This window comes from Vidua macroura, chromosome 1 (genome assembly GCF_024509145.1).
Source record: "Vidua macroura isolate BioBank_ID:100142 chromosome 1, ASM2450914v1, whole genome shotgun sequence".
Classification (NCBI taxonomy): domain Eukaryota; kingdom Metazoa; phylum Chordata; class Aves; order Passeriformes; family Viduidae; genus Vidua; species Vidua macroura.
The window spans coordinates 58,220,897-58,244,179 of record NC_071571.1 but is presented as its reverse complement, the minus strand read 5'-3'; the positions used below and the strand labels follow the sequence as shown (position 1 = coordinate 58,244,179).

General features: G+C 39.2%; 1 protein-coding gene across 6 annotated transcripts; it reads right to left on the bottom strand.

The window, feature by feature from the left end:
• Positions 1-241: 241 nt before the first annotated feature.
• On the bottom strand, positions 242-21,257 carry CCDC201 (coiled-coil domain containing 201). Of its 6 annotated transcripts, none has more exons than XR_008436440.1 (5): positions 21,197-21,257; positions 13,020-13,588; positions 11,985-12,119; positions 2,487-2,562; positions 242-317 (listed from the first exon to the last, which is right to left on the bottom strand). XR_008436440.1 is itself a non-coding variant. In XM_053974136.1 (4 exons), the coding sequence occupies exons 1-3, from the start codon at positions 21,231-21,233 to the stop codon at positions 12,033-12,035; spliced, it is 693 nt and encodes a 230-aa protein (XP_053830111.1). In that variant the 5' UTR covers positions 21,234-21,257; the 3' UTR covers positions 4,287-4,936; positions 11,985-12,032. The 6 variants fall into 6 exon arrangements, 3 of the variants coding, with proteins under 3 accessions (XP_053830111.1, XP_053830123.1, XP_053830131.1); XR_008436437.1 differs by lacking the exons at positions 242-317; positions 2,487-2,562 and adding exons at positions 4,287-4,936; positions 6,895-7,065; XR_008436439.1 differs by lacking the exons at positions 242-317; positions 2,487-2,562 and adding exons at positions 4,287-4,923; positions 6,895-7,065.
• Between the last annotated feature and the right edge of the window lie 2,026 nt (positions 21,258-23,283).

Here is a 23,283-nt window from a genome sequence, read left to right as displayed (position 1 = left end):
TTTCATGTTGTTTCTTTACGTGTCTGCACTTCTGACATGTTCTCTCACTCAAGGGAGGATTGAAGCACTGAAAGAGTTAATATCTTGCCTGGGGCCTGTAGATGGTCATGTGACCCCAGCTGGACTCGGTAGCTTGTGGCAGGAACTGTGGCTGGGGGTGTAGGAGCTAGGATCTCAGCAGACAGCACACCGGCTGATGATTTCTCCTTTCCCCCTGCCCGGCAGCCAATGGGAGGGTCATGCATCCTGCAGCAGTGGCTGCCTGGCCCTGCCTGGCCGAGACAGGGGCAGGGCTGGCTGTGTTACCTCTTTGCAGGCTGGAAGGGAAAAGAAGAGTTCCTGGGTTTCTTTCGTATTTAACACGTGTTTTTCATAGAAGCATGAATAGATTTTCAATGGTTTAATAGATTATCAATTCCCAAAACCAACTACTGATTGGTTTCCTATCAGACACAGAAGAAACTGCTAACAGTCTCTCCCAAAACATCACTTCTGTGATGCAAAAGTAACACAATATCCAAAACCACTATGACGCACACACACATATAGCACACACAAATGGCATCAAGCATATGAAGAGAAACAGCAGTGATACAAATATAAACCCCCTAGTTTCTTCTCTGAATTTATTCCATATAAAAGAAAGCTTTATTTCAGTTGTGTGGATTATCAGGAATTCCAGTCAATTGATTGTGCTTAGGTTCTTGATGAATAATTTGATTCACACATTTGTTGATTGTTGGCCATTTTGTAACAATGACATATAAGCCATTTGGTCTTATTTATCTATTCTGATCTGGTAAATATGACTTTTAGCATTAAATTCTGGATGCAGAGAAGGACATGTTCCAAGTTTGTGTTGCACTTTTGGAAGCAGACTGACTTTTGCTATTTTGCCCCAGCAATTAATTTGGCCAAAATGTGGGAAATAACTTATAAATACCTAAAACTAAATCTGCTGAAACTCTATTGAGAGGCTGTCTCGTGGTGAGTCTAGCTAGGAAAGGTTTCTGTGGACTTTCTGCATTAAATCATGGGTCATGAAAAAAAGAGAAAAATGTAGTTTATCTCCTTGGTGACACCCAAAGTATCTGGGCACTGAGTAAAACACCTTGTTTGCAATGTTGTGCATACATAGACCAGCCAGAAAACTATTTTCTACAAACTGTTGCACTCTTCTGGCAAGAGATGTTAAAGTCCTTTAGTCATCCTACCGGACCAGCTGCTTTCTCAGTTTGCCTAGCTGGAAAAATAATACAGAAACATTATGACATTTTGTCATACCAATACTGTGGTATGACAAAGCTGAAAGCATGTTACAGAGTATGAGTTCCTGTGTGGACAGTTAATATAAAAAAAACCCTTCTGCTTCACTGCTTCTGCTATAGTCAGCATTACTAAACCCAGGTAGGGGTATTTCTGTCACCAGCCATGGAAATAAAGGCTTTTCAATGCCTACTACAGTGAGCTATAGCTTAGAAGGGACTTTCAAAAATGTGAATTACCCCCTTAACACTGGCTCCAGGGATCTAAACCAGGATAAGCTGTTTAAATATCTTTGTATTTTTCAGCTGCTGTGTCTCTCCAGGCCCAGAAACAGAAAAAACACCATAACCATATGATATGCCCTTTACTGCAGACCCTGAAGGCTGTAGGCGCTGATAGAGTGAGACTCCAGCCCTCACCACCATTAGGTTTATCTGCTGAAGTTGTTGCTACCTTATGCCAATGAAGGAAAAGGCAAATTCCTTAGAGATTTACTCTTAAAGCAATTTAAACACGATAGCACTTTCAAATACATATTCAAGCATCTCATGTGAAGTTTGAGATAGTAACAAAAGACTACCACTTACTTTAATGTCTGGGTCTGTCACACAGGTTAAATGCCGGGATTCACATGAAACTCCCCGTTCTCCCTGAACTATACATGGCTTTCCAGGCACAAGCATTTCTACATGTAGTAGGGAGAAAAGTATACAGTACTGATGGAGAAAAAGGGAGATCCAGACCCAGACCAGGGACATCATAGTCACAGCCAGTTGCACAACTTAGAGGAAAAGTGCCTGGAGGACAACAGCCAGCAATAACTAATGTGTATTGTTTTCTACCTTATCAAGTGCAACAGTGGATATTCTCTTTGACAGTAGATAGACTGGATATTGAAAGAAACTTACTGCTAACCCAAAACTGATCTTTTCTTCTGAGGTTTTATGGAGACTTGTGGGAACCCAGGACATCCCTCTGGCTTCCCTGGCTGTCTCAAGACCCTGGCAGGGGGCTCGGAGACCTTGGCATGAAGTCAAAAACATCTCTGGCTTCAATTTTAGCCCATGGAAAAAACTGCCAACATTGTGTGAGGAATTACAAGCCAGAAGGGTTTGAGTAGTGTGGTAGTTGAATTAACACCGGGTGAAAAAATAGAATTTTAGGGTTTTAAAAGAAGGGATTCAAGGGGACAAGATGGAGAGATTTGGGCGTGTCCTTACCTTCTTCTCCTTCTTCTTGCCCTCCATGTCTTGCTCTGTTGGTGACACTTTTCTATTGGTTTAAGGTAGAGACACACTGTCCAACATAAATGATAGATATCGGCATGCTATTGTAAACATAGTACACATAGTTTTTACTATAAAATGGTAACACCTCCCCAAAGGGGTGGGAGTCTGTTGCAGACTGACCTGCTAGACAAACTGCAGCTCCTTGAGAAAGCATGTTATAGATAAGAGAAAATAAACAATCTTGAGAAGCCGATCCTACACATTCCAACTTTTCTTTGGCTGTGTGGGCTGGGAAGCAAGGACTTTTGCATTCTCCGGGTCACCTCAGCCTCCAGACCCCCGAGATTTTGGCATCCCTGGGTGGGCACTGGCTCACCAACTGGGCTGAACACCTGGCATCAAATCCCAGCCCGAGAAAAAGAACCCTTCCTGAGGAGGACAGCCTGACCCCCCTGCAGAGAACAAGCCTCTTCAAACTCAACCCAGAACGGAGAGGATCTGTGGGCCCTGGATGTTCTCCACCTGAGAGCTGCTGGCCAGCGACCAGGAAAACTTCCAGACTGATTTTACAGACGGCACAGCTATTGGTAAGACCAGTCAAAAATAAGAACATGGGAGGGGCTTACTCCCAGGAGCAACTTAACATCATGTCCACTCTCCAGACCGTGATGGCCACTTATCCAGTGATCACACCTGAGAAGAAGCTCAAAGATCTTTTGCTGTGGGTCCGTTGTAATTACCCACACACTGAATCCCATGTACTATTTGAGCCGGGATTTTGGCAGGAAATTAATAGGCATCTTTATCATTTAGCAACAAAAAAAAATATAAAATGGCCATAAAGCTTTTGGCTCCCACCAGAGGGATGTCCTGGGTTCCCACAGAGACTTTTAACCTCTGTGAATATATTTGGCTCTCGGTACTTCAATCTTAAGTGCCATTCTTTCATCTTTCCATTCTTTAAAAAATGCTAATAAAAATAGTAAGAGTCATAGGACCCAGACCAGAGTAAGTCAAGAGGTCCCTTTTTCTCTGGTCAACTGTCCCTTAAAGTGGGAGGCCAAAACTGGGGGCAAACATGCAGAACTGTGCTTGCTAAAGGAACAGGGCCTGGGCTGTAGGCAGAGCAGAAGACAGCAGCCTGGAATTCTTAGCAAGAGAGCAAGAGGGTTGTTACTGGCAGCAAAGTGATAAATGCTGTTAAAACAGGAGGACACATTTCTCTCTATCAATTAAAATTGTTTTTCACATTTAGGCTATTCAGTTCTGGTTCTTACAAAAATAAAACCGTTTGCCCAGCTGCTTTTGTCAGGAAATCTGTCCTTGCCTTTTGTCCTGGGGCATTTCTGATTTCAGCAGTATTATTTGTATTAATAATAATAATTATTATTATTATATTGTTGACAGTAATACCAAAAGTACTTTTTCCAGGTTTCAGAGCCTCTACTGTTTCCTCAGATGTCAAGAGACGAGTCTGGGACTTCAGTCAGTTCTAGAGAGCCTAAGGCTTGCACAGAGAGCTGGAAGCAGGTAAGCCGCTGCTGGGAATCAGGTTTGTCTAAGCTTTAGTGTCTGATAGTGTCGGGTTTCACACTGGCCAAATACCAGGCACCCGCTAAAGTCACTCACTCACCCTCCCATGCCACAGCTGGGCAGAGGAGAGCAAAAATTAAAGAAGGGCTCATGAGTTGAGATAAGGACCAGGAGAAAATACTCCAAGGGCAAAACAGGCTCAACTTAGAGGCATAAAGTGAATTTATTACTAACAAAATCATAGAAGGATAATAAAAAGTAAAATAAGCCCTTAACAACACCATTTCTTCCCCCGCCCCTCCCTCCTTCCCACTGACTACACAGGAAGACAGAGGGTGGGTTTTTTGTTGGTTTGTCCCCTGAGATCATCTTCCATTGATCAGGGAGAGGGGTCCTTCCCCTGTGAGACTGTGGGGTCCCTCTCATAGGAGACTGCTCTCCATGAACTTCTTCAATGTGGGTCCACTCTCAGGAGAAGCAGCCTACCTCACATGCTGCAACGTAAGTCCCTCCCACAGGCAAACAGTTCTCCCAAAACTCCTGCGGCATGGGTCAGTCTTCCACGGGGTGCAGTCCTCCAAGGACAGGCTGCTCCAGCCTGGAAGCAGGGACCTCCTCTCTCCACCAGGTCTTCCACTGGATCACAGCCTCCTCCAGGCATCCACCTGCTCCAGGGTGGGCATCTCCCCCACGGGACATGAATGAATCTCTGCATCCCCTGTGGATCCCCATGGACTGCAGGGTCACAGCTGCTTCACCATGGTCATCAATCAGCATGGCCTGCAGAGGATTCTTGGCTCCAGTGCTTGGAATACCTCCTCCCCCTCCTTCTCCACTGACCTTGGTGTTGCCATGTTGTTTCCTTCACATGTTCTCACCTCCTCCTCTTCTCTGACTAGAAGAAAAACCTGTGACTTTGTTTTGATTTTATTCTTAAATATGTTATCACAGAAGCATTAGCAACCTCTTTGATTGGCCCAGTTTTGGCCAGCAGCATGTTCATCTTCAGAGCCAACAGAGATTGGCTCTGCCAGACATGGTGGAAGCTTTCAGCAGCTTCCCACAGGAGCCACTCCTGTGCAACCAAAACCAGGCCATGCAAAACCAATACAAGGGATTAATACAAATTGTTGTTATTATATCAAAATCACACTGGAGATAAGATTGAATGTCACATGACTATTTGCCTATCCACTGTATAAATAATCTTTGCCATCAAACAGAAAGATCATGCAGAGTTACTGGATTAAAAAAAAAAATCAATTTAATTAATGTATAATGAAACAAAGCAAAAAGCCCAGATTAGATTGTTTAAGCACTTTGTTACAAATGAAAGCAGAGTGCCTCTCTTTAGAAATAAGATTTCACTACCTTTGGAAAATTATTGTGATTTTGCCTTCTATAACAAAATCACATGGAAAAGAAACAAACTTCTAGTGACCCATACTTTGGTGATGAAGGGGCAGTTGTAAAAACTAAGATAGACACAGAGCAGAATTATTAGATGTGTCAAAAGATTTTTCTCTGATTAATCAATCTGTTGTAGAAATGCTTATATGGATAACTATAAAAGTAGGACTTAAATTTTATTTTTGTTGCTGCTGTAATTACAATCAGAGACTGCTTGACCATGAAATGGTCAACACAACAAAAATAAACAACCACCTCAGCACCTTCTCCCTTTTAATGTAATTTTCTACATTGTCATGTATAATACATTTCCCTATGAGCTCATATTTTTCTCAGAGATAACTATCTTGTGAAAAAACCTGTTTTACAGACTTATTAAGTATATGCAAAAAAAGCATATAACCTGATATTTTAAAATATCAAGTTCAAGACTTATTTTCCTTTAACTCACTGATTTTGCATTCTGAAAAACTATACTAGCCAACAGACCTTTGTGGTGCCATGAGTCTGCTATAGTGTTTTTGCTTCTCTTATTCATCTCTTCTCCAAATGTGATCATCATAGACTTTTCCTTTGGCTGGTCTTATACAAGGAATTTGCTCTGTGATTTGTTTTCTTTTATCAATTTTTATCATCTCCCAGCTGTGGCTAAAAAAAAATCTTCCACTGAATATACTAGTAAAGGTCAGGATACACTGTTGATTTGCATGCTTGCATCATAACCTTTGTGGTATAATTGCCAATCCTGCAGTCTTAGTCAACTTTTTCTCAGCTACCCAGAGGTATTCAGGATGCCATACAGCACTTCTTTCTCCACTATTCCATTTCCACCCTTCTTTCTAGCACAGTTACAATTATAACACATGTCAACAGTTTATTTACAACATATGTTTTGTAAATAAAGTTTTTGATTGCAATTGCAAGCCTTCTATCTTGTTGCAATGTCTTCCCTCTCATGGTGGCAAAGCTTCCTGCTGTCACTGAGCTATGGTTTGTGCAGGTTTCGTGGGTTTTTGTGATTTTTTTTTCTTCTAGAGGAGTAACAAACGCTAAAGCATCCATGACCTTTGTATGAATACTCTTCACACAACACCAGTTTGATTTAAATCCATATCATAAGATGCAATGAATTGCTTGTGCTCTCTTGGCTGGCTACTTTGAAACCCATTTTACCTGGACATCTTGTAAGTGCTTTTTTTGGATCCAGTCCCTCTCCAAGTTTGTCAGCAATCCTGTGCATACTTTCTTTCCTATATTTGAATTTGCATCAGCTTTCCATACATTAAAATTGAATTATTCAATTTCTAGGAAGAGAATCTTCCTTTTCCTATCTTAGAGGGGTGAGATATTTCCCCCCCCCCCTATCATTGCTGGCACATCCTCTTTAGGAGAAGATGCAAGCTTTAGAAGGATTATGGTATCTGCTTGTAGAAGAAGGTCACTACAAAGTACAAACCTGCAATGACATGAAGAGCTGAAAGCAGAAGACAGTTACAGTAGGACATGTAGAGCTAGGAAAGGCCAAAAGTATGAAGTGGAGGACAACAAAAGGGATCAAAATGGCAGCAACAGTAAGAAGCAGAAAAAATATGAAGATTATTCTTCCCCTTTCTTCTTTCCATTTCTGCTATAAAAAATAAGAAAAACAGGAAAAAAAACTCACAAAGAAATCCACAAAGAAATAAAAAAACACAGATGTGGGACAGTGAGTGACAGAACAATGATGCAAGTTCAATCTTATTTTTAATAAACACTTAAGCAAAGTAGAACTACTTTTACAGGTAACACTTAAAAGCACTGACTTCATAGTAAGGCTAGAAACGATGGTTACTGCCTTGTGAGCCAGGACATTTGTTTTCAAGCTCCTATCTCACATGAGAAGGGGATTTGAAATGCAATCTGTACTTCCAGAGTTTTGTACTGTGGGCTGCTGGAATTGAAATCAGGTAGATAGAACTCCTATCTCACTGCTGTCTGCTATGCATCTCCATGCACATGTACCATTTCATGATGGAGGGGTGGGGCTGCTGGAAGTGCTGCAAAGCCACATGTATGAGTATACCCAGGAGACTGGCAACTGTCACTCTACAGGATTCGCATGCCTATTGGGACTGGCTGCACTGCTAAGCACCATTTAATTGCATAGAAGCATTAGGTACCTACATAGTAATAGAAAGCCTGAGGAAGGTTTGGGCAGGGTGAGGGTGAGCAGCTGAGATCCTCATCCTAAAGGAAGTGGTAAGATCTGTGCCTAGTTCAAGTTTTAGCAACATTTGAAAATGTTACACAATTGCTTCTATTGGTCTAAGTTTGATAAGTGCTGGTAGGCTCAGTGTTTGTTAATTTGTTTCTAGTAAGTTGGAAATATTGAGGAGGGAGCTGTTTTAGCAAGCATGGTGAAGTGCTTCAACAAATGGGGCTAAGGGAGACCCGTGTGTTTGTATGTCTTATAGAACAAAACACAACCAAGTACAGGTCAGTGGCACTGTTGTGTGATTTATTACTCAGGGTTTTGTCCATAGCAGGAATCTAACTATGTTGTAACTTAGAGGGAAAAAAAAAAATCTGTTTTTATTTAAAAGTTTTCCACTTTTCCTAGTTATTTTAAAATTGTTCAGCTGTGATGAGAAAAGAAAGGACCTAATTTCCATTTGTCTGTTACATAAATCTAAAATATGTTAAATACATATGCTAAACATTTTTCTCTTCAAACTGGCCTCCTACAGAAGCACCACAGCTGGGCAGAGCACTCCCAGCTCTGTCAATAGGAATATTACCATTGCTTCAGTGGGAACAAGGCCAAGCTCATAAATCCAGGATGAAGACATTTCTGTCTCTTCCCTCTGTTCTTGCTAATGTTTTTGTTCTTCTCCCTCTAACATCATGCTTAGTCACCATCAGCAGGTAGGTTGTGTAATATCTATTCAGGGACAAGTGTACCGAAAACAGCTCCGTAGGTCAAGGTCATAGCTTCACTCCAAAAGGAAAAATACTGCCCTAAAAGAACACTCTCAATGAGAAGGCTGTTCTGAACTTACAACTGTGTCCATGTTGAATTTGAAAGTCAGGACAACACCAAAGTTCAAGAGCATGTTGCAACTCTGATTCACATTCATTCATGCAGGAAAAGGGCTTTTTATTTTACAGAACAGGATGTCTTGGGGATTCTCTTCTCATAAGTATCTGGTGTCTGTAGCTGCTAGCCTGTTTCAGCCTCAGCACCTGAAATCCATACTTCAGGTCTGTAATAATTAGGAAGACTTCTTTTTTAGAGGTGTTGGATTTTACAGCTCCCTTTAAGAATTTTTTTTCCACTGTAATGATATTGTAATACAAATGTTCATAAAGGAACTTCATGAATGAAGAGAAGCACTAACCAAACAGTAATTTGCTGTTGTTGCCACTAGAGGATGGACATTAAAAAAGAGTGAAACTGCATACTAGTAGTGCTTCTCCCAAAGTGTATTTCTTTCAAAGTATACACACATAGTATAACAGAGAACTAGCCATGTCATTTAAACTTAAAATTTTAATTCCATTAGGTTTGTGAGTCTACTGGAGAAATGAAAGGAAGTTCAAGCTCTGTAAACAAATACAGAAAAAGAAGAAGAAAGAAATAGTAGTTGTTTGGTGTTTTTTTTTTTTTAACTTATTTTTGCCCTATGGATATTCTTACATGTGAAATATAGTTATAGCAGTATAGTTTTGTAAGTGCAATTTGATACATTTAGTTTCACATTTTCCAGCATCCTGATTTTATAAATTAGACACAAACCTTTCTCTGATAACACCATTCACTAAGTTCTGTACTATATAGGGCTGGTTGAGGTTCCTTGGGATTGTTACATGCAATTAAGCATTGATACTGTGGTTGCAGAATGTCAGACATGTGTTGGAAAACCCCTGAAGAACCAGTTGATTGTATTAATATTCTTATTAAATACTATAAGCAGTTTTACAACTTTTGCAAACTCATGAATACCTAAATTATTCCAAAACAAATATTATATAGTATTTTCTATTTATTTTTAAACATTCTAGAGAGGAAATAGAAGTAGTTTCCAAAGTCATGAGACCGCTTGGTTTTTTGCATCTGTCTGCCTGATAGAGCTTGAAAACTTGGAAAGACCCAAAGTCAGTTCTGTGTTATGATTCAGTAGAATTTACTTTCCTCCACTGAGTAAAGTCTTTGGGATTTTATTGGCACCAACTAGTTCCACAAACCTGACAGGGTGGCAGCCTTGCTCCCTAAAAACATATCATTTACTGTGTTCGGAGTTTCAGAAGTTTTGCATTGCACTTGGAATGAAGCCAAAGATATCTTAGACATTAAGTAGCCATATTCCTTGGATTCATTTTGCATTTAATGTAACATTTAATGTAGAAGGAATTTTGCAGCAACTACACCCCGGCCTCCTAAGGTCTGGAACTTGTCCAACATGACCTTTCCACTTGGCCTAACATCATGGATGATACTTGATACTTGGCATCAACATAAGTAGACAAAGGCACTTTGGAGTGTGACAACAGAGTCTGCATCTTGGCAGAAGACCAGTATCAGATATCAGAGGGTATCAGATGGGCAAGGAATAGAGCAGTGAAGAGCAGGCACTAAAGACAAAAGACATCTGTGTCTTATAAGGAAGGAAAGCACTAGAGACCAGATTGGAGAAGACATTAATTGAATTCATTTGAAGACCAAGAAACTGGATGGGCAGGAGCCAAGGGTGACTTTGAGAGGCAACAGTGAGAAAGAAAAGCAGAAGCAGTATCAAGACTTCCTGGGACTAGGATGAGAAACCTGAAGAAGGAACAACTGGAACTGACTATCTGGGAAGGTACAAATAAACAAGAGGCAGAACTGGGTCATTTGGATTAAGCATTGGGTCATGCAGCCAGACTAATCTGTGCTTTTCCCAGTGGTAGAGGAGGGTTTTACGCTAACCTTGCACTTGCCTGATCTTAGTTCAGCCCCTGGCACAAATCACAGATACTGATGAAATGCCTGCAGACTTAGGGGGAATAGCAGCACATTTGCAACCATGCCTATTTTATCTCAAAAACAGCTTGGGATCTACACCAGCCAGGAGCGCTCCGGTTGCCAGAGAAACCTGTGGAGGCCAGACAAGCAGCAGGGGTAACACACACAAACTAATTCCAGAACATTAACTAAACTTGAAACCAAGTGAGCGTGGCTTGGCTCATGAACTGAAGGACAGCATCACCCCACTGCCTGGCTACACAGAAAGGCAGATCTGAGGATAAGCCTGTTCTCCTGAGAACCTCTGAAGAATTTCACTTCAAGAATCATTAGCAAAAACATCCTAATTCTTTTTAAATCCTGAGAGAGATTGTAAAACCGGAAATCCACTCTAACATTTTGGAGTGTAACACAGATGCTATCGATTGGCCTGTCTCATAATGTTGGCATGGGACATACTTCTCCTTCTCTGCCACTTTGGATGTGAGATATTACAAGTTACAGTTTGTGGAAAGGAAATGCAAAAGCACCCCTTGCATCCATTCTTAATTGGCAGCTTCTTTTAAATGGAACCTCTTCCCTATAGGGTAATTAGTGCCTGGAATGGTTGTAAAACCAGTATAAACCAGGAAAGTGCACATGCTAGAGCCACACAACTGCATAAATATGTGTATATAGGTGGTAAATCTGTTCTGGATTCCTGCTGCTGACACTCTATAGATAACTTAGAAACTGTAAACTCTGCCTGTATAATCTAAAGATTAAATAACAGACAGCAGTAGAAATGAACATGAATGTTGTGCTTTTTGCATCAATTCTTGACTGATGCTTCAGAAAGTTCCTTTGAGTTAAATTACCATTTTGACAATACAGCTATCAGGTAAGACACCCTTCTTGACCTCTATGCAGCAGCTCCAGAGTAAAAAAAAAAAAAAAACACAAACCCCACTCTCCCTCAAAACACACAACCAAGGATGAAGTATCTCCAATGCAACAGTGAGTTGCATTTACAATCTAAGGCTGGGGCAAACTGATTTTGAACCAAAACTTCAAAATAAGCTGTCATTAATTAGTAATCTCTACAGAACGGCCTCCATCCTTGGTGCCTCAGTATTTCCTCATCTCACCAGGTAGCAGCAAAAATATTCCAGATTGCATCAGCTTTGAAAGAGATTCTCCTTTGGCTAACCAGGATTGCACTCTATGTGGCTACTAGGACTTTGTCTAGTGACTTCTTGTTAAGAAAGATCAGCAACCCTATAAGACTTAATTGCTACATGAAAGATTAAGGCCAGGGAGGGCTGTGGCAGGATGAAGAATGATTCTTAAACATTAAGTTCTTCCTCCCTTCTTTGTTCTAGGCCTTTCAGCCATTATAAATTAACATTAACTCTCCTTAGTAGAGAGAGTCTCTTCTTAACTCTCATCATAATTTATGCTTGTCTACTCCTGGATTTAAGAAGAAAGAATGACAAAACAAATAAGCAACAGAAAAAGATCATTTTGGAAGGAAAGAGGAAGTCTAACAGACACTGTAATGAAGAGTGTAATTTATTGGAACTCACCATTCCCACATGACAGATGTGCTAGCACTTATCCCACAGGTAGCCCAATCAAGCTTCTTCAATTGTCAGTTCATGTTTAGTTGCCTCCTCAATGTTTTTAAGCTGACGAAGCAGCCACTCTCTTTCTTTCTTTCTCTGTAACAGAAGAAAAAAAATATTATTTAATCAACCTAATTTATTCAGATACCACCTGCTTTCTGTATTTTAGTTACCACCTACACAAAGGACTTATGACCCAACTCAATTTTGGCTGGAGTTTTCCGTTTGTTTTAAACAAAGAAGTTTTTACTCTCAAAGCTGGCAAGTTTTCTTGAGTTTTCAACACACTCAAGAACAAGATGGTACAGAGAAAAAAAACAAAGCAGAGCAGAATTTGATGGCTTCACACTGACATGACAACCCTCAGAGTCTAACTCTGCTGCCTTCCTATCCTTTCTATGGGCTTTCCACAGGCCCTTAGAAAATTAATAAAGTTTCAGAAAATTGAGTTCTTGTGCACCACAGACAACCAACAACTGCAGAGCATCTATTAATCTAAGCTTTCCCCAGAAAACCCTACATTAGTCAAAAGGACTGCTCACAAGATCCCATTTGCAATGACTGTAATTCTTTTTATAAAGCACTACAGTTTGGATTTAACAGAAGAAGTTATTTTTCCTTAAGTTTGATCTGACTTGCTAACATTAAGAAACTTCATAATTTCAATAACTGATTTCTTCCTATTCTTAAGTATCTTCTAAAGAAAGATATATTAAAAAATATACTTTCCCACTTGGGTACACAATGAATCTTACCAGCTCACAAGTTGAAACAAATGCTAGTTTGGAAGTTTGCACGGCATCCTGTCTGCGATTAGGAATGATATCACATATTTACCAATTATGATGCAATTAATAAAGAGATGTCCTCACTGCTAAAGTTTGGACGTGTTCCTGTAGTAAACTATACCCACTTTACTAGAAATGTCTGTATATATTCTGTGTTAGTAGAAGTTTGTGTAACTTAACTATTGAATAACTAAATGAAAGCCTTTACCTGAAGAGTTTTATCACTTTTCTTCTTTCTTGATTTTGCTACCAGGGGATCTTTTATCCCTGGTATTCCAGAAACAAACCATGAGGGCCCACTCTTAGGAGTTCCTGCATCATCCACAAATGCTCTGGTGGTAGCTTGAGTTTCTATGTTTGGGACAATCTTGTGAGCTGGCTCTTGATTTGATTCATCAGAGGCCAACACAGTGGAAAGCCTCCTTCTAGAAAATACAATCCGAGAGCTTTGGCTTTTCTCTTTAATTAGTTCTTGCAAATCAAATGCTGTTGAAAGCTTTTTTGGGGACATAGGAGGAATGTGTACATCAACATGTACTAATGATACTTGAGATAACGATCTGCTTAGATTTGATTTTGGCATTGGAGAGCCATAAACTTTCTTTGTGGCATCTTGGTCCTTGATTGACTGATTTGTCAGATCTGTAAAAGATGGAATTGTTCTTGAAAGCATTGAGTCCACTGGGGTGCTGTGTTTCACCATTCTCTTTTTAAGAGATCTTTTAACATTCAGAAAAGAATCATCTTCCTCTGACATCTTGAAGTCAGGTTTATTGCCTTAAGAAAATAAGAAGATTATGTCATTGTTCACATTGTAAAAGATGCAATACAAGCTGTTTTTTAGCAGCAAGCTGTTAAATCAAATCCGAAGTGTTCCTATTTTCATATCTATATTCTGTCTTTACATGGAATTTATCCTTTATATAGATCAGTGTTCAAGCAATTAGAAGAGCCATGTTGAAAACAGAACACGAGAACACAGCTGGTCACACATTCGACACTTACTCCTCTCTCAGCCTTTGGCATGAGGAGCTCCAAGTGTGCTAGAATTTTTAAAGATTTTTCATTAACTGCAACATCATTAAGATAGTGTTTCCTATTCCAAGTATATAGATAATATACTTTTGGGGTTTCAGCTGCTAACACTCTGTATGCTCTTTAGCTGAAAAGTATTAGATGGCAGAGGGACTACTGTTGTTCATCAAGAAATTAAGTGCTCTAAAGAGATGGGCAGAGAATTTCTGGATTCACTTAATCAAATTGCCATTCCCTTAGTTCCTTGAAAGGGGGCTCACAAACCTCTAACTCCCTTCTATTTATTTGACATTTGTCTTACTTCAGCTGACCCTAAGCTTTGATTTTAAAAATATATGTATGTTCTGTGCAAGCCTATTTTCAACAGAATTTATAATGGCAAGCTTGCTTTTGCGAGTAGCATTATTCCTATGCATTTGCAAGCCCCCAATAAAAAAAACTTTATTTGGTCACTTTCTGTGTCCTTTTCCACGGAATCTCACAGTACTGCAAGTACTGTCTGTAGCTGCATCATCTTTATGTCTACCTTCCATGGCCTTTTCTGCAAAACTCTTAAAAAATAACTTTCCCTTTTCTAAAAAGCCTTTTCTTTCTGTTTTTTTTGCTACTTTTTGGGCAGAAAAGCCCAAGATAAAGACATATGATTTGAGATATATTTAAGATAAATATCTAAATCAGGTGAGCAGTTAAGTACTCCTAGTAATTGTTGAACTCTTTGCTTTCATGAGGTTGTTCAGATATTTCATGCAGGTTGATTGCACCATATTCTAAGCTGTATGTAGACTGTGGCCTTGGAGGGGCAAAACAGGACTACCATGAAGTAGGGCAAAAGAAGACAGGGAAATATATTTACTGAAGTAAAAGGTAGTAGTTCTCCATTCCTTGTCAGTGTTTTGCACCTGTGTAGTGTCTAAGTTTTCTAGTAGAGTTTCACATCCACTTTGCATTTCTAAACACAGAGGCAGCAAGAGATAGAGCACTGACTCTTCGATACAGCAGAAGTCAGGTGTTTTGTGGGTTTTTTTTCTCCCCCTTACAAAGAGGGAGGTATACTCCATAATAATTTTTATTTGGATACCCATTTCTTCTCTCACTTCTTAGCAGTGCTAGCTTGTATGACACGTAGGCAGCACTCAGTCTACAGAGACTGCCTTTTTCCTTTCCTGTTTAATTAGATTGATTTGCTTTAGTCTTTATCATAGAAGCTTACATGATTAAGCTTAGAAAGGGAATAAGGAGGACTTTGCAGCTACCACTCCTCCCACAAACCTATCCTCAGGGATATATTTTAATACTTTCCCCTTCATCATTAAGTGGTCATTTAAGAGCTATATCTTTCTTAAATTAGTTTTTAACAAATTTTTTCTACCAAAGCTTTTATGGAAAACAACAATGATTTTTTTTTATGTCACATTTCTCTATGTTTTAGAAAGATAACTATGCATAGGCAACAGGTCTTTCTGCTCTAACACCACTATAGATAAAGGATATAGATAAAAAAACCAGAGAAATTTAATATAATATATAGAAATATATTTGAGAATATCAAAGTGTATCACAGAGAACTCATTTTGCAGGAAATTTGACAAAATGTAGCAGGCTTACCAGACCTACCAGGTTCTATCTGACATCTTCCTCCCTCCCTTCCTTCCTCCCTCCCTTCCTTCCTGCCTTCCTGCCTTCCTGCCTTCCTGCCTTCCTGCCTTCCTTCCTGCCTTCCTGCCTTCCTGCCTTCCTGCCTTCCTTCCTGCCTTCCTTCCTTCCTTCCGTAATTTAGCATCAGCTGCTACTTCCCTTCTTATAAACCTGTTCACCCTGGCCATCCTTTGCTACAGACACTCCCTAATTAACACATTTAGCATTTTTTTGGAGTATCAACATTGCTTCTAAATGAATAAATACCCAAATAGAAATCTGGGATCAATTAATCATAGGAAAATGTGATAGCCAACTTATCTACATTCTATATTTATTGATATTTAATCTCTGCTGTATGCTGCCTATTTCAATCACAAAAATACTCTAGTGGTTAATTAGCTTCACATGGCTACTTAAGGCACATTGAGGATCTGCTGCAAGATGGATGTATGTTGATGGAGTATATTGCCATCCTGATTTTATTTTCTCACTGCTTTTCTTGTTCAAAAAATAAATGGGAAATTAATGTTAAATCTGCCATGAAAAACTCTTCTTTTAGGAAAATAGGAAGTGAGAATAAACTGAAAAAACTGTAAATTTCAGTGTGAATGTCATGGTGTTTGCAGCTAACAGCTAATGACAGCATTTTATATTGAAGCATATGTTTTCAAAGTATCAGCTCTTAGATTAGAATTCCATTGGTTTGAAATGGTATGTGGAGGACTCTAATTTTTATCAACTGAAAAGCAGCTGGACTATACCAGTCCTGAATTGCAAGTCAGCTCTGTGGTAGTTAACAGTAAACAGGTGTTATCACAATGCTGTAGAGCAAGAACAGGTGTGAGGAAGCATGTGCACAAATAGTGGGGTAGCTCCTTTTGACAAAGTATGACCTGTGGACCTTTAAGCTGATGAGACAGACCTAATTTCATGGCTTTATGTGGATGACCTGGACCTGGGGTTGTAGAGTGCATCTAGCGCAGACAGAGGGGCAAAAGCACTGATCTCTCAGGAATTTGAAATTTGGTTCCAGGGAGTCTGGGTATTTCAAACCTAATCATAAACCACTCTCTCTTGCCACATTAGTAATTTTACTATGAATAGAGAATTGGAGCTACCAGTTCAAAATTTAGAAGCAACAGTCTGTCGGTACATGGATAAAGTTGCTAGGCTTAAGTTATATTCCCCTAAGAAGCTGAAAGAGAGCTTGAGAAACGGAGGCACATTACAATCATATGGATTGCATGAGTAAACATCTTGGAAATAAATAGTTTGTCCAGGATAAGCTATTTATTTCCTATACTCCCAGAGGAAGTTCCTACAGTAATATTTTGAGAATTAAACAAAAACTATTTTGAGATACTTGTGGCTGGAAAAAGAAAAAAAGTCTCAGCCCTTTATAAACACAGACCAATCTTTACCTCGTTTTGAATATTTGTAGTTAGTTTTCATACCTTGTGGCTTTGTGAACAAACCCACCAGGTCAGCCATTCTGCACCTTGCAGGCCCAGCAAGCCAGTTCCTTATATAGTACAGAGCACAGTGATGTCTTGACATGGAGTCACAATGTTTGTGCTGTCCTGCTGTAACATGGCACATAATATCACCTCTCCCGGCAGGGCAATGATGCAAACAACACTGAGGAGTATGAACCTGCATGAAAAGCTTTTTGGAGTGTTGAGAACTGACATAATTTCACTAGACCCCTTCAAAACCTCATGGCCTTGCCTCCCAGCTGGTGCTTGGCACTCCTTGCTGTGCTTCTCCTCACGTTTTGTGTTGTTTTCCATGGAATCTCACAGTGCTGCAAGTGCTGTCTGTAGCTGCATCATCTTTATGTCTACTTTCCCTGGCCTTTTCTGCAAAACTCTTAAAAAACAACTTTCCCCTTTTCTAAAAAACCTTTTCTTTTATCTAGAACCTTGCTAAATATTCTCAAGAGACAAATTAAGAGATTTGTAAATTGTTCTTGCTGCTAATAATGGTTTATCTCATGTCCCACAGATCCATCTCTTTATCAAGTGGTGGCAGGATGTTACAGAGAATAGGAAAGACATAACTGTACAGAGATAAGACAGAAAAGAGTCCAATATTAATTTAAGAATCAGATCTCAGTAGAACATCTGCAGTGATGATATTACCCTGGTCTCAGTGTATCTGTAGCCATGTTCTATATCTGAACACAAACACCCAAACTGTGACTTGAGTGACACCTTGAAACTTCTTGCGTCTTTCAAAGAATGACACATACTGTGTCCTGCAGTCAGACCTATGCATTATGAATAATTCCTTCACTAAATTTACATTCCTTGGAATGATCATCTTTAGCTTCAGCATTGTCTACTTGGTATTTTGAACAATAACTTCAACGGTTTGTATACAGCCTTTTGGCCTATATTTGCACAAAACTCCTCTCATTTGTTGCATAATGCAAGATGGCACTCAATTCTAGCAATATTATTATATATCTTCATATATATTATATCAAACTCCCACTGCCTTAGGTTTATGTCTTGAAAGATTCTTTTGTTGATCTCATTTTAGGAGAAATTTAATCTTCTTTCTAAATTTATTCCAAAAATGCAAAACCTACTTAGGTTACTGCATTCCCTTAAATTAAACATTAATTCTTATTTTTTTTACTTCCAAATCCAACAAAAGTGGGAATAGAATAACAGCACAGTGTTTTGTTCAAATTTCAACCCCTTCCTTCCAGTTCACATACATAAATTAACTTCAAACACATGGAATTTTGGGGAGGCTTCATCTGGTAAAGGGAAATACTGGAATTATTTTTCAGTTTACCAAGGGATAATATACACAGAAGGACAAAAATGGACACCTTTCTCCCTTCGTCTTCTGATTTATTTTGAGAGACTGCAATTTCTCAATTGCTGCTCTTTTAATTTCTTCGTTTTCTAGTCTGACAATGTTGCCAAACAGTTCTCCTGAAGGGAACTTGTATTCTGAACCAATCCTTAGCTCATATGCTTCCCTAACATATTTTCTTGAATTGGATGTGCAATTCTAGTTTGTAAAGTCACAAATCTTGCATAAGTCTCCAAGCTAGGTGGTCTCCAAGGGCTTGGTGCAGTCTTTACTGGGCAGAACACTAAGAGGCCCTCTTTCTGCACTTGCAACTACTCTGATGTTTTTAGGCATTGAGGGTGATTCCAAGTATGTAATAAGAAATAGGAGCTGGTAAGTAGAGCTCAGCATTCTACTCTGTCTGATGACCTGTAATGGAATGACCCTCAAAGCCTTATAAGGAAGAAGGAAGAGACAGAGGAAGCATGGAAATGGTGGTGAGGAACAAAAGAAGAAATTAAGAGAGGGACACAAATGTGAAAATGCTTTCCTAAATTTAGACTCATGTAGAAAGAATAAATTAGAAGAAAGATAAGAGGAGTGCACAAAACAAAAAATAAAAATAAAGGAAATGAAATTGTTTCCTAAATGATTTAGAAGACTTGGGCCCAAATTACAAGCTGTTCATAGATGAAACTCCATAAAAATACAAATCTGATTAAAATTCACATAAACTATTCTTCCTGTGTCTGAGTTTTGTATATAGGCAAGTCAATCAGGAGTGCTCTAAGAGTTGCTGATCAGGCTGAGCTCCTTAGTGAAAATAGGAATGAAACATTTTATTTGTTAATGTGAAGTCTAAAATAAGCAGGGAGCCTCATAATGAACTAACCTCTGCAGAATAGTGCTTCCTTTGGGACTGGAAAGCATTATGGTACAGCAGGCAAATGGAGAAGTGATTCTGTCTTGGTAAGCTCCTTGTGCAGCCACAGACGTTGAAATGGAAACACTGCAACACATTCTGTGGACTTAATCTCTTCAAGTGTATAAAGCTGCACAGAGGGAGTCAGTGGAACTTTGCGAATTTTACAAAAGCACCTCAGCACTATTTCAACTTATTTCAGTAGGAATTACATGTCTGGACACCACTGAGAATCCTGAGTTTTGTGACAGGGTAAATGGAGGGGACAGGCATTTTATATATGTGTTTGGAAGACACTTTAGAGTAGAATAGAAAATAGCAAATTAGAATAGAAAGGAATAGAATATTTCAGTTGGAAGGGATCTTTAATGTTCATCCAGTCCAACTGCCTGACACTTTAGACTGACTAAAGATAAAGGATGCAATTATGGGTGAATGACTCTGAATGATTCTTAAACACTGACAGGCAAAGAGAATCAACCACCTCTCCAGAAAGCCTTTTCCAGTGTGTTACCACCCTCTTGGTAAATAAATGTTTCCTAATGTCCAGTCTAAACCTCCCCCAAGGAGCATGGCTTTGAGCCATTCCCCCACGTCCTGGCACTGAGTACCGAGGAAAAGAGATTGGCACCTCCATCTCCCCTTCCCCTCCTCAGGAATCTGTCAGGAGTAGTGAGATTGCCCCTCAACCTCCTTCTCTCCAACATAGACAAAACCAGTATCCTCAGCCTAGCATGTCTGCCAGCCCCTTCACCAGCAAAACCTTTGCTGAAAACTTCAGAAACCAAGGACAATATGAATCCTTTGTAGTCTGTTAAACAAACTTTTCAGTGCCTGAAAAGCATTATGTACAATCTTGTTCTTCAGTAATTTTAAAGTTTTTGTCTTTTGGAACACTTTCTTCACATATTATTTATGTTATGGTGGTAATGTGAAAGTGGTGCCTTTGCAAGAGTTGGAGGTTTCCATTTTTCAGTGTGGCAATGACTTTTTCCTGGCCAGAGGCATGATCAATGTCCTTCTACAGTGTCCAGGAACAGACTTATGTATAGCATAATTTTCATTCAATCTGATCATTGGAGCACCTCATAAGGAACCTGAGAAGAAAGCTTTAGGGAATCCTGGATAAATGGGTGTAGCAATTTCATAACCTTTCAGTAAAAACTAGCTTTGAACTAGCAATACACTGAGTTATGATGTATGCTTCAGGTTATATATTTCTACAGTTTTGGTTATGACTGTTATGACTGGACCTGTCCAACTGGACAACAAATCCAATTTTGTGCAATCAAAACCATGATCTTGAGCTACTTACTGGGTTTCATGGCTGCTCAGAAAGTCAAACCCTTATTTAAATGTCTAAATTATCTTCCATATGATTAATTTCAATAAGAGTTTAAGGAATATTGAGACTTGGCTCTTTATCTCTGAACCATTTCAAATAGTCTTAAAAGCTTTTAATATGGGTGTCAATATAAATTTTTCACCGAGGTCAATGAGATGCAGGCAATTGGAGGTGGTATTCTAACAGCCAATTTTTTTTTCTGCTTTAATGTAATAGTAGGACTGAAGAAACAAGTTCCTTAATAAACATACCTTTACATCTCATAGAAAAGTTCAGTGCCACCCTCAGTTCAGTCCTCCCTCAGTTTACACTAGCTCTGCCCTCGGAGTCCTTGGTGTCTATGTGAAAAGAAGATTAGTTTGTACACGTAAAAAGATGCTGCAATATTAAGATCAATTATGAAAGCTTAAAGCATTAAAAATTGTTGTCTCTCTTTGTTAAACAAGATTATAATACACAAGTAGCCAGTCTAAAACCATTGTGAGGGATGTCAATTTGAAAAAAAATTAACTTTTTAATGTAGAAGTCTGGAGGATCAGTATTTAACTTCAAAAAATCTAATTACATCTGTAGTAAGAAGTCAGGTATACTTTAATAGAAGTAGAGGTCATTGACCTTGATAAAATCAATGTCTTACCACTGCCTTTGTAATTGCACCAATGATTCCTCTTCATTACACTCTTGTCTTACCAGAATGCCACTATGTGTTCTGTCTGCATGTTGTTTATTCACTAGTCACTGTCCTATACACTTTTTACGTGTTTCTACACCCCAAAAGTCAATCTGAGTTAATATTCAACTGAGACCTTTCCTCAGTAACTTGTTGTGTCTTTTCTGATACAACTGCTCCTTTTTAATTATGTTGGCAGAGCTGCCGAGGAGCACATAACAGTATTGCCAAAGTTCAATAAACATACAGAATAACTATAGAGTTTGGGGGAAAACCGTCTTTGCTGCTTTGGCAATAGTACAAGCCCAGTTTGGCTAAACTAACGTTTAGCTTCAAATCTCTCAGCAACCAGAAAATTATGGATTTGTTTTACTTTATTACATCCAATAATAAACTAAAAGTGCTGTAGCAGTGGCCAGACTGAGTATAGTCCTATGCAGGAAGTAAGGCCAGGTGAATATAAATGGCTTTGCCTTGCGGCATTAGAATTGTGCAGATGAATCCCCTGGTAGTCTAAGCTGGGGGAAAGCTAATTAATTAATCAGAGTCCCACTGACTTAGTGAAGCAGAGCACTTCTGATAGCACATCTGCTTTGTCTGTGATGGTGCAGTACTACTTTATATGTTACACTGTCTCTATGAAAGACATCATTGGCATCTTGATAATAATGACTACTTCATCACTAGCTTCTTCCTTTCTAGCTCTTTATGGCTCAATCTAATAACAGTTAACAAATGCCTGGTTATAAATACAGGAATGATGTAAGCCTGGGAGACTCATATTAATGTAATATCAAAAAACAGTATCTATTCTCTGCGCTTTGAGCCTGGAAACATATGCAATCTACTGCTGAAGTTGACAGCAGAAATAATCTGCACAAGTCTGGATGTTAGGATCAGACCAGGATTCCTGAGCAGCCTGACTATACCTCAAGATCCCCATCCTAAATGCTCTCTTGACAGTTCAGAGGGTTTCATGAGAGCCAAAAATGTCACAGACAATCTCTAATACATGGCTCACTTTACAGCTATGACTCCTTTTTTTTCCATTATAATGGCCCAAACAAGAATATGATCCATGATTTGATAGCTGTATAATTGTTTCCTTCCATTTCCTTCCATGTTCTGCCAGCAGAAATGGTATTAGGTGACCCACTGCTCTGGGGAATGGCTGCAGAACTGGAAGACTTTGACATAGATACAATGGCAATGCACCAAGGTACACAATGGACAAGGTACACAATGTTCTCATTTTCTATTCTCCCCTTCTGCCTGTTTGAAATTGACAATATCCTCTGGTAATATTTTTGGACAAGAACCTCAGTTTCAGTCCTGGGTGGTTTATGCTATGGAAACTCTGTCTGAAATTCCTCATGTCCAAAAGTGTTACCAGAGGGGTAACAATCTAATACTGATCCTGCCTCATTCTTTAAGGAAAATCAGTTCTCATACTGTCTCTGAAGTGATTTGCCTGTGTAATGGGACATGGCAGAAAAAAGTCTCCACTTAATGACCTGAGTCTTAATCCAGAACATATACTCTCTCGTTAACATATGTATCTGTGAGTGTACATATTTCATACACAGGAATAAATGGCTCTGTGTGTATTCATGTACATAGAATTCCCCAAAGCAACACTCAAAGGGTTACACATTTTAATATTAAGAGAAAGCCTTAAAATACCAGTGTGGCAGAATAGGTACAATGAAAGGTGAATGACAGATTTTCAGTTTATTTATGTCCTTTTGACCTTAGTGAAGTCGTTCTGATTTACACTTAGGGAGGTCTGGCATGTTGTCTTTCAGAAGGGAAGGACAAGGCAAAAAAATGGCTACATAAGGCCTTAAACACTTCTCACTAATGTAAGGGCAAACCAAGAACAGTTCCATCACACTCCCACACAGCACTGTAATTCTGTACAACTCACACTGTGCTCTCTAATCTGCAAGAAAAGAAGCTGGGGAGACTCTGTCTAGCATTTGGATTAAAACCCCTTGCATCTGAGCCCAGGCTGTTATACATCACAGGGGACCCTACATTTCCAAGGTATCTCA

Bases quoted from the DNA above. Each gene is read 5' to 3' on its own strand.
- CCDC201 (XM_053974136.1), bottom strand. From the start codon at position 21,233: ATGAAGAGGAATCATTGGTGCAATTACAAAGGCAGTG. The intron at 13,589-21,196 runs GTAAGACATTGA...TATTTTCTTAAG, and splicing joins GTGCAATTACAAAGGCAGTG to GCAATAAACCTGACTTCAAG. The intron at 12,120-13,019 runs GTAAAGGCTTTC...CTTCTGTTACAG, and splicing joins AAAGTGATAAAACTCTTCAG to AGAAAGAAAGAAAGAGAGTG.